Source organism: Nuphar pumila, chromosome 14, assembly GCF_984573655.1.
Source record: "Nuphar pumila chromosome 14, dmNupPumi1.hap1.1, whole genome shotgun sequence".
Lineage (NCBI taxonomy): Eukaryota > Viridiplantae > Streptophyta > Magnoliopsida > Nymphaeales > Nymphaeaceae > Nuphar > Nuphar pumila.
Genome location: NC_143262.1, coordinates 84,580,254 through 84,591,713, shown reverse-complemented (window position 1 = coordinate 84,591,713; position 11,460 = coordinate 84,580,254). Strand labels below are relative to the sequence as shown.

General features: G+C 37.9%; 1 protein-coding gene and 1 pseudogene across 1 annotated transcript; one reads left to right on the top strand and one right to left on the bottom strand.

The window, feature by feature from the left end:
• Window positions 1-735: 735 nt before the first annotated feature.
• On the bottom strand, window positions 736-7,640 carry LOC149817193 (metal transporter Nramp7.2-like). The gene is made up of 13 exons (XM_089987474.1): window positions 7,450-7,640; window positions 7,198-7,276; window positions 7,002-7,042; window positions 6,821-6,899; window positions 6,628-6,732; window positions 6,433-6,542; window positions 5,355-5,536; window positions 4,545-4,614; window positions 2,858-3,031; window positions 2,529-2,633; window positions 2,272-2,403; window positions 1,521-1,616; window positions 736-1,256 (listed from the first exon to the last, which is right to left on the bottom strand). Exons 1-13 carry the CDS (start codon window positions 7,591-7,593, stop codon window positions 912-914), a joined length of 1,662 nt encoding a protein of 553 aa, XP_089843600.1. The 5' UTR covers window positions 7,594-7,640; the 3' UTR covers window positions 736-911.
• Window positions 7,641-9,825: 2,185 nt separating this feature from the next.
• LOC149817192 (replication factor C subunit 2-like) overlaps window positions 9,826-11,460 on the top strand; it is a 32,339-nt pseudogene continuing 30,704 nt past the window's right edge.

Below are 11,460 nucleotides of genomic sequence, written 5' to 3'. Positions count from 1 at the left end.
TCTGATGGTTGTAAGAGAGAACTGACAAAACATAACATATGCTCTTTTTGTATTGCAGCTCTTTAATTGATAAGCACATCATGCCTTTTTGCATTGTAGGCACGTAGCCCTTAGTCATTAAGTATCTAAATTGATTCCTCTGCCAGTAATGGTTATCTGCCTGCTTTAGGGTGAGCATGTTATTATTTTGGGTTTTTTATAAATTGGTCCCTGCCTTATAGCCAATTTGCAAAGTAGTCCCTGCCTTACGTTGTTTGACAAATTGGTCCCCATCTTATGGCCAATCTGCAAAATAGTCCTTATCTTAGGCTGTTTGATAAATTGGTCTTCGCCTTTTTCACCATTATTGCATTCTAGTCCTTATGTCAACAGTTGTTAGTTTGACCATAGTCAAACACTGACCATGGTTAACTGGTTACCAAAATGCCCTTCGTCAAATAGTCTTAGTGTATTAACTTTTTGAAGCAAATTAGTCCCTACCTTATTCACATTTTACAAATTGGTCCTCATGTGCGTCAATTTGTCTGTCCTTTTAACAGTTACTGTCAGAAAAGTTAACAGCTGTTAACTAATTCAATAACTTATTTGCAAGGGTTAATGAAAAAGCAGGGGCCAATTTGCAAAATAGTATAAGGCGTGGACTATTTTGCAAATCAGTTATAAGGCAGGGACCAATTTGCAAAAAAACTTTTTGTTTAATTACAACAAAACAACACAATGCAAAGATAAGAAAATGTATAAGCTCGTTGTAATCTATTATTTTAACGAAGCATTTTGAGCCTTTTGCTTTAATATACAAAAACCACACATGAAAAAGTAAACAAGTAGTTGGTCCTAATGAGAGAGAGAGAGAGAGAGAGAGACTGTGAGAGATTTTCATCCTTATAATCAAACTTGACATGATTTCTAGCCTACTCTGGGAATGGGATATCTGCAAGGTCTTTTCTATAAGGAACCTCATCCCTGCCTTCATGAGTGCAAACTTTATCCTCATGTAACCCTTTCTCTAGTTGGGATTGATTTTCAATCTCACCTTTTGTTATATCTACATATGTAACTATCTTATCCTTTCTTAGAGTTAGGTATATCACAGCTGCAACATATACTCCCATGAGAGGAAAAACTATGATACTAATGAAAACAGATGCAACTTTGGGCAATTTGTTGTGGATCAACCAACCAATGAATCCTTGGATAAGATAATATAAATTGATTCCAATTAAGAGCAGACCTAGTATCCATGAGACGATGATAATCTGCACCAAAAACAATGAAAATAAAATATTAACTAAATTCACTGCACTAGAATAACAAACAATTAATGGTGAGCAAATGCAATATTAGGGCTTCATTTTTCATTAAATGTGCCAGCTCAAGTTTTAACAAAATTGCATTGTGTTTTTTTGTTGTCATTAGTAAAGTCAGTGGCAAAAAAGAACTATCAGGATGTTTAACATCTATAACTTTTTAGTGAAGCATGGCATGAAACATTAGAAACAACAGACTTTTAGCATACTTACAAAGATGGAATTTTTATGGGGCCCCATTTTTGTTTTGCTGCTACTGAACTTGATGAGTGGTACAAGAGCAAATGGAAGCTCAAAAGACAGAATCATCTGCAACACAGATGCTTATGAAAAATAGAAATATATGATTTCCATAAATAAAGGTTAATAACAAAATCTAATGACACAATTTATGTGGTTGTCCATGTGGAACATTGGTACCTTGTTAGATCATCAATTTTTAAGGCTGGTAGAAAACAATTGCAAACCAAATACTGCTAGAGAGAGAGAGAGAGCAAATGTTTTTCAGTGATTTTGTTTTTTTTGAGCGAGAAAATAATTTCTTCAGAGAGAAAACAAATGTTTTTTAGAGTGAAATAAATTTTTTGAGATAGAAGTACTACCTTATTATAAAAATTAACTTGTTTTATTATCTTATTTGCAAATTATGCTTTATCTCATTCATATCATGCTGGCCATACCTAAATCATTGAAACATCTTAAGGAAAAACATCAAAAAGACTTAGTTTCATGTTAGATTACTCTTTTTTACCATTTTATACAAAATGGTTCTTACTAATAATGTTGGTATTTCAGTTTTTCACTAGTTCATGTAACCACAGTAATAGTATCAAGATCAAGAGCGAGATTTTAGAAAAACATAACACAAATAGCAATATTTATTTATGAATATGGAGATTATCAATAAAAGGAAAAACCTACACAAATTGGGGAAAAAAAGAAAAAGTAGGAAGATTAAGGTTACCGAGGCAATGATGATTAGCCTTCCAGCTCCAGCAGAACCACCGATAATGGAAACCACCAAACTCGGAGCGATAGCGATGCATCGAGTGAAAAAGTTCCTGATCCATGTCTTCATTTTCATATCCAGGAAGCCCTGCATAGGAATTTGATTAATTATAATTGATGCAAAACCAATAATCAAGTTACTCCCTACTAATAACTTTATGGATTTTTTCTTTTGTTCGTTATTGTAGAACTGCATATCGAGTGAAAAAGTACCTGCATAATGTATTGACCTGCATATGTGCCCGTTATTGTAGAACTCTGGCCTGAAGCAAGCAACGCAATGGCATATACTGTTGAGCTTGATCTCCCTAGAATATTCTGTCAAATAGCAAATAACTTGGTTTTAAAGAAAAAACTGTGTTCTTCTTTTGCTTCTACTGAGCCAAGTGCTAAGCTAGAAGTTGAGCTCAAACACAAGATTGGACTAAAACCATGGACCGGCTTGGCTTGTCTAGGCAATCTTGTTCAACTCTCGACTCAAGCAGATAAACATACAAAGCCTTTGGTTGAGTCCACTAACTAGTTGGTGCGAAGAGAGATACCTTTAGCAAAAAGGGAGCAGAGTTAAGGGTAAGATCATTGCATTGTTCCAAGTTTTCAGCTGAAAGATTCTCCGATGAACAAACGCTACCAGCCACTGCTACTAGGGAGATGTTGATCAAAAGAGACACAAAGAGGGCAAATCCACTTTCAATGAGGAAGAATCTGCATGCACTCTGTAAAAAAAATATGTTATTCTTTCAAAGATTATAATACAATGATAGTTGAACTACTTTATTGCACCTCACAAGATGTTATGAAGTACACTGAATTTCTTTTTCAAGTTATAATTTGACACTTTTACCTACTTAATCTACCTTAATTTTGATCTTTCTCCTAATTCTTAAGGAGTACCCTTATGGCACTAAACTCTCTAGTACTTACAAAAAAACTTAGGATGCCAATGATGCTAAGTGGACTTAAGTGCTACATATCTTTTCTTCACAAATTAAAATTTCTTTGAGATGAACGGATTTTTGTATGAACATGTACAAGAGAGTTATTTTTCTCATAAGGTAGGCAATTGTGAGGAAATGATGCCCTTTGGTGACATAATGGATAGAACACTTCCCCTAAAAGAGCGAAGTCCATTTCTTGTAGTCCATGCACAACATAAAGAAACACTGCATGAAGTCATTGAGCTGCTAACTTCCATTCGGAAAAGCCTAAAAGTCAATGGCCAAAATGAATTTTTTTGGTATATGATGTCATCAAATGTCATATTTAAAACTTAATTGGTACAGATGTATGCACACACACACACACACACACACACACATTTTTTTTGTGCATGAACAAAACATGGATATCCTTCTGTTGAAGGATATTAAAGTACTATGATCCAAACAAACCCTTGTATGGCAAGGAAAATAAATCCAATGATCAGATTGAAAACAAAGTTCAAGCCATAATTAATCAACTCAAAAGTACTTAGACGTCAAACAGCAAAAATTTGAACTTCCTGTCCTAACCAAGACATGTGCATGCAAAGTAGTAGCTGATTGGAAACTTTGATGTATGTGAAGTCCACAAATAAATCCTTCTATGCCCTTGGCTGCGAGCTACTCGATATTATGCTTTTTTTTTCTCTTTAACTCATTAGGTGGTTTTGGAAGTATGCTATTAGTTATTGACCTCATCACGTCCTATCATGCAAGGTAGTGCTAGAGAGCTTGAAAGGGTAACGTAAACCTAAGAGGAAAGCAAATGAGATGTTAGGGTATGTTTGGTTGCATCTCACATGAGATGGAATAAAATGTGAATTAAAATCTCCACCATGTGATTTGGAATCACATGAGATTCACTTCAAATGTGATTTTAAATCACATTCCATTTCTCATTTGCTTGATATTCCAAATCACATGTTTGGTTAGCTGTGCAAATGAGATGCATTCTCATTTGTATGAGATCCCAAATCATATTTGAATGCAACGAAATATACCATAAATGTCAACTCTAAGCAACTTTCAATGCCCTGAAAGCAAAGGGATTTGTGGCTTTAAATAACCCGTCTAGGTTTTATGATGTGCCTGCGTCATTAGGTTATGAGGTGATTGCTGGCCAATTAGTGTAATTACTTTATTTAATAATTTTTTTATTTCATTCCAAAAAGAAAAAAAATACTTAACTATATGCCTAAGATTGTCAAATTACATAAACCACCATACTAGGAAAAAATTGCATACTTACATTGATACCATCTACGGATTGTGGTACCTTCCTGGACAGAACCAGTGCTGAATGGAGAAAAAGATTATGCCTGTATTTCATAGCAAAGAAAATTAAAGATACAACATTAAAAGATGTGGTCCGTGTGGCCAATGGGGTGGTTGTGAGGGTGCTGAGATGAAGGCACTGGATCAAACCCCACTGGCTCGTGGGTGTGTCCGTAGCTTTTAGAGGTGGGCTACCTAAGGGAGGGTGGTCATGAAAAAAAAACATTAAAAGATTAGGTACTTGATAGTACCTAAATCTTTAAATAAATAAGAAGGAATAAAGAAATTGACAAACGGGACTCAGCTCCATGTAAATTTGATAACGCTTGATGATGGTGATGCCAATGGTGACATCTATAGCACCGCACCTACAGGGTAAGGCCTGAACCCTCTGGATCCAGATAAGATACAGATGAAACAGGTTCAAATCTTAAGTTAGCCCTAATTCGGGTCTGTATCCAACCTTATATTGACATAAGTCAGCCAAATTAATTCAGTTAATTCTACTTTTCAAATCCACGTACGTTTGAGAAGGGCTTCTTTATGTGACAGTGACTGATCAGTGTTACTCATTGAATCAATATCCAGATATGATCAGATTCTATCAATTAAAACGTGGATTCAGATCCAGATCCGGCTAATAAAATGAGTGAATCCAGCCAATGCTCAGCTGATGGCACTGTCTTGCGACTTTGAAGAAGACTAACGGGATATTTACTTTTTCAACATGAAAATGAACAGACTGTCAATTCTGAGGGTCATATTGGAAGAGAGAGAGAGTTACGGCATGATAAGAGCACCCAAGAGAGCGATGGCATCCCCTGTTGCACCATCTCCCTTCAACTTGGGGATGAAGAGCCCTTGAAGAACCTCAGATGCCTTGGGTTTGACGATGGCTAACTCTCCAAAGAAACACCCAGCCATTAAGAACACTAAAGAAGCAATCAGGAGCTCCAGCTTCCTCACCTGCAAAATATTGTGATTCAATTCATCATTTCTTTTCTTTTTTCCATTTTTTCTAAAAACATGCATGCATGCACACATGAGAGAGAGAGAGAGAGATTAAAATCTCACTTCTATTGCAAGTGGGTGTGCAATCTCTTTGAGGAATAAAACCAACAATGACATGCCATAGCACTTTTAAGATGAAACCGTTCGTATCAGATATCTTAAACAAAGTGGGTTGGTGTTTGAATGCCACCAGGGGCTAGCTTCCAACTTGTCTATTAGCAAAAATTTGATACCACCCACCAAACGGGGGCTCCGCTTGTATCGTAGGAGCAGCTAGTGCAGGTCACCTTGTGTTGGGACGTTGCATGGTATACTATATAATTGGTAGGGGTCTGCCGAACCCTAGCTTGCCTTTCAAAAAAAAAATTGATACCACCCATACCAATATAACAACTCCAAATGATTAAGACCCACATCACAATTTTCACTAGCTTTCCTTCAAAAAAAATCACTAAAAAATATGCCAAGGAAGAGATTGAGAGAGAGAACTCGATGTAATTTTCACTTAACAGTTGAATGGTTGAAAGTTAGGAAGAATTGATTTGTCCGGTACAAAGAAGAGGCAGTATCAGGTGATGGAACACTTTTAGTGTGCCGCTGCACAAGATCGCCCTTCATCTTGGAGATAGGGCCTGTCAGTTGTGGGTTCCAAGCAATGATGAAGGGCGATCAGGTGCAGCGGCACACTAAAAGTGTGCCATCACACCCGATCTTTTTTCTACAAAGAAGAGTGATGAGCTATTACTCAATAAAGAGGAAAAACAGCGGGAAGGAAGGGGAAAGGTGCAATTACAAATTCACATATATGATGATTTTCACATATCTATCTGTAGAATATTTATTTACTCTACCCCATATCTTTGTAGGCCAAGAAGAAGCAGAGTGCTTAAGCCTGTAACAAGAACTCCTGACCATACTGGCATGTGAAATAATATGTTGAGAGCGAAGGCTGTCCCTATAACTGCCAATAACAAAATATGCAGGCATAAGATACACAATAGAGAATATTTTAATAAAATCTATAACCCAATGTGAATCTCTTATACCTTCTGGTATATCAGCGGCAATTACAGCAATTTCGGCAAGTATCCATAAGCAATAATTCACATATTTTGGGTATTCGGTTTTGCAGTGCTCGGACAGATGCTTCCCTTCACATTCAAGAATAGAAACAATAATAATATTATGCATAACAAACAAAAATATATGATTATATTTCTCAAGCGCACAAAAAATCACCTGTGGTAACTCCTAGATTTGCAGCAAGAGACTGAATTATGAGAGCGAAGATCAGCCCAATAAGAACTACCCATAACAGCTGTGGCAAATTTGGGTAATGACACATAATGGTTGAATACACAGGATCATATCAATGAAAATTTTGAAAGCAAAGCAAAGAAATAAACGTATTCTGACATACCTCATACTTATGGTTAGCTCCTGCCTGTAAATCGGTTTCCACTGTCCATTTACATATAAAAGAAAATAAGAAATCCAACTAAAGCACATCCATATATATAAATATATATATACATATATATATATACATATATATATATACATATATATATATATATATATAGAAAGAGAGAGAGAGAGGGAGGAAGGGAGATTACTATTTCCAGGGTCAAGATATGCTATGGATACAAGAAAGCCAGGTCCTATGTATGCCATGAATCTCTTCCATCCTCGTTCCTGCTTTGTTGGTGAAAAGGATGTAAACACTGAATTCTTATAAATGTTAAACTGAAATTATAATGACAAGATGCTTGTTGCTGATATCTTGCTTCCACTTTTCATTAAGTGGAAATAGAGCTCAAGAGGTTTCATTCCAGAAGAAAAAACAATGATGGTTTTTATGGTACCACCTGCTCACGCGTGTCCTGATGTTTATCATCAGATGGAGAATGAGGAGGTGGTTGAAGTTCAGCATCATCCACATAAGCTACACGGTTGCTCCCTCTCCATGGACTGTCTCTCCCTATCACTTCCTTACTCTCATGAGTAGTCATCTCAAGGGATTTCTCACTTTTCTTTTGCCGCTATACCCTTCCTACACAGCTTCAGTTCCCCCTTGAATGATATTTATAGACATCAGGAAGCAAGAAATAGAGCACCAGAAAAACTTCGCCAGCTATCTCTTTCTAGTGTATGACTTACATATATTGTTATTTTATAAAATTCTAATTGTATAGCATAGTGAAGTGAAGTAAGCTTAGCTCAGTGGTTTTGTCAACTTGCTGACCCTAAGTATGCTTAGCTCCCAGGCTGTGGAAGAGAATAGACTTGGCGTATGAGGAATTAATTGTAATTTTGAAAATCCAAGGAAACTTTTATACTGAGGACCTCTCCATCACCGAGGGTGGTTACCCATGTGATCAGTGAGGTCCTGTGTCAAGTTGAATGCCCATGATCGAATCCCACTAGCATATGGGGGCTGCAGTTGTTTTGTCACCGTTGAGTAACATAAGGCTGGGTGGTGGTGTCCCCAACCCAGAGTTTTTACTTCACAGGGATGCGGCCCATTAAGTCGGAGCAGGTTATATGTCCCCCACCCCCCACCCCCACCCCGAACAGGGCCGGTAGCCACATCTCATGTTCGGGGGGTCCCAATGAGCGCCACGTATAAGAAGCAGACCGGCTAGTATCCCCATGTGTGTCCGCATCACATAGCATCATAATTTGGTGCCGGCGCAACGACTAAAGTACCCTTTACCGCCATTCTCTTCCTCTTCCTGGAACGGACATAAATGCCCTCTATCTAGAAAACGAAAATGGTGGTTCGTGAAAAGGACAAAATTGCGCTCCATCGTGATCGCGCCAAAATTTTTAACAAAGTTTGCGTATGTAGCAAGCTTTATGTTGTAGGATTTAAATAGTTCAAAACAATTCATCTTCGCCCTAAGCAAAAAAGTCTACCGGAGCATACTTTGCCTTCATCTGTTATCGTAAGATCATTTGTTCCCTTCGGCTGTTGTCACTGGATCATCTGTTGCCTTCTTCTGTTGCTGCCGGAGCATCCTTTCCTTTGCTCTGCTACCGCCAAAGCATCTGTTTCCGTCTTATGCGCAGTCGCAGCATCGTTGTCACCATCTGTTGCGTATACGTTCTGAGTGTTTCTTACTCTACAGTTGGACTACCCAAACTCCTATCGTTTCGGTGAGTTTCATGTAAGGTTTCGTTATTCAATCTGAAGGTTGTGATTTATATAACGATTTGTAAGTTTGAATTTGCGACGATTTATACATTCAAAGCGATAGCGATGTGTATTTATAAAGATACCTTGATTTATACATAAGTTTGTTAAATCTTACAACGATGTGTACTTATGAAGCCAAATATTGCAACGAATTGTAATCATGATGATCGTTTAATGTGTTGTGCAGGTTAGCAATGTTTGCGGCTCATCAGAGTAGAAATACTCTATCGTTCTATGGGTTGTGTATTAGAGAAGTGATCCGTCAGTCCCATCTATCTCAGTTTTTTAAAAGGTACCAAAATATACTTAAGATTGAGAATGATAAAGACAGAGAAAAAGCGTTGGAATTGTATTATGCGGAGGATTATCCATCAGATATCGAGGTTGCGGACTAAAGGAAGAATGCAGAAGAAGGATGACCAAGAGAAGGCAAAGCAAAGAAATAAGGAGGAGAATGAAAAGAAAAGCCGAAGGAAGAAGGCAGAGAAGAGGGAAAGGCAAAAAAAAAATGAGGAGGAGAGGGAAAGGCAAATGAACAATCTAAAGGAGGATGCTAAGACGGAAACGCGAAAGCTGTTGTTGGAGCATATAGCAATGCGAAAGAGGGTAAAGCTACTGAAGGAGGCGGAGGAGAGGTGAAGGCAATTGAATAAGGAGGATGAAGAAAATGAACGAAATAAGCTTCAGGATGAGGAAAGAAAAGGAAAGGCGAAGGAGGGAGAAGGAGTTTGAGGAAGAGAAGAAAAGGCAAAGGAAGGATAAGGAGTTTGAGGAAGGAAAGGAAATGCAAAGGAAGGAGAAGGAGGATGAGGAAAAGAAGGAAAGAGAAAGGAAGGAGAAGGAGGAGGAAGAAAAGGAAAGAGAAAGGAAGAAGCAGGAGAAGGTAGTGGAGGAAAGAAGGAAACAACATGAGGAAGAGAAAGAAAGGCGGCGAAAGGAGAAGGAGGGCGAGGAAAAGAAGGAAAGAGAAAGGAAGGAGAAGGTGGAGGAAGAAGAGAAGGAAAGGGAAAGGAAGGAACAAATCGAAAATCAGACGATATCGGTGATGGAGCTAGGGATGGTAGAAGTGGAAAAGCAGTGGGAGGCAGTGGATCAACCAGAAAGGCCTAGGTTGGAGGGATTGGTCGAACAGGAGAAAAGTGCGACCAAGGTAAATAAATTCGTCCTGTCTGTGAAGATTGAATATTATGTTTAGCGATTTTAGTATAGCAATTACTCTGTTATGTATTAATATGTATAGTGATTACTGTGATAGTGTGTGTGCAACCAATATTATTTATACCGATTAGTAGAATATTATTTATTAGTATAAATGTTACCAATTAACAATTGGTACGAATAATATGTTATTGTGTGTTACAGGGAGGTTAGAAGAGAAGTAGAGCACCAGGTGAAAAGCTTGGAGGTCGGTGTCAATGGCCTGTAGTTCTATCATGGTATGGTCAGCTTAGTGCATATCAGAAGGACCGATTACGAAATATGCACTTCGGTGGCCTTTTGGACCAGCAATATTTTGAAACTTGCTGGAAGACCATGACCTACCTGGTAAATAAGTGGAATGATAAGACGAACACATTTCAGTTTGATTCTTTTGAGATCACCATGACTCTAGAAGATGTGGCGATGATCACTGGCCTTAAGTGCGATGGCAGTGTTGTCTTATTACGGGATTCAAACTATAACGCAAAGAAAAAATGCACGACCCTTCTAGGAATGTCGATGGACGAATGGAGTCAATGTATTTCTGGTGGAATCAATTTCACATCAATGAAAGTCTCATTTTTTCGTAATAAATGGGAAGGTTGCTCCGCTACTTGTGCATCTGAAATAGCTGACCAAGAGTTGTTCGGCTTCCTTCTTTGTTTTTTTGGTCTTACTTTATTTTTCGATTGTTCTGGTTCGAGAATAAGTTACATGTGGCTGCAATACCTGGAAGACTTAGACAAAGTCGACAACTATGCATGGGGTGCCGCTATGCTCGCACACTTGTACAGTCAACTCTACCGTGCGAATAAGGATACAAAAACAGTTGGGGGATTTTGGCCATTTGTTCACGTATTTGTTTATTATATACTTAGTACTTGTAGAGTAAGTTAATTGAAGGTTGTAGTGTTACTAATATATTGTTTTTGTTAGGCTTGGGCGTGGGAACATATTATCCCATTGCGTCCACATTGTGGCCCTGCGATTTGTGGTTTTCCAAAGATCGGTCATTGGGCTAGAATAAACGTCACACTTCATAATGCTAAGTCTATTTTAGATGGGCTGCAACTAAATGAGGTAAATGTTCTAAAATTATTTACAATCGGTTCAGCATTTATCATTCAGTATTATAAATCATTGAAATGTTTAGCATTCTTAAGTAATCATTGCTGCAGGATTTTGTCTTCCTTATTACATATCGTTGTCTCCATATCATTCTTAAGTAAATTATAATATATTTGTCACTCGTTATTAAAAAAAATTACCAATATACAGGTTTTGTGGAGACCGTATGGAGATGGAGAGGACGATGACCAAGACGTTGTTGCCGAGGCTGCTAGATTGTCTGACCGCAATTTGTGGTTGTTTTGCAATTATGAAGTCGAGTTGCAGCATGGTAGTCGAGTTCTCCTATAATCTGGCTTGGGGCAGTCTATCCCAAATAAGCCTTTGGAAGTGAGAAGGAAGATGAATAGTG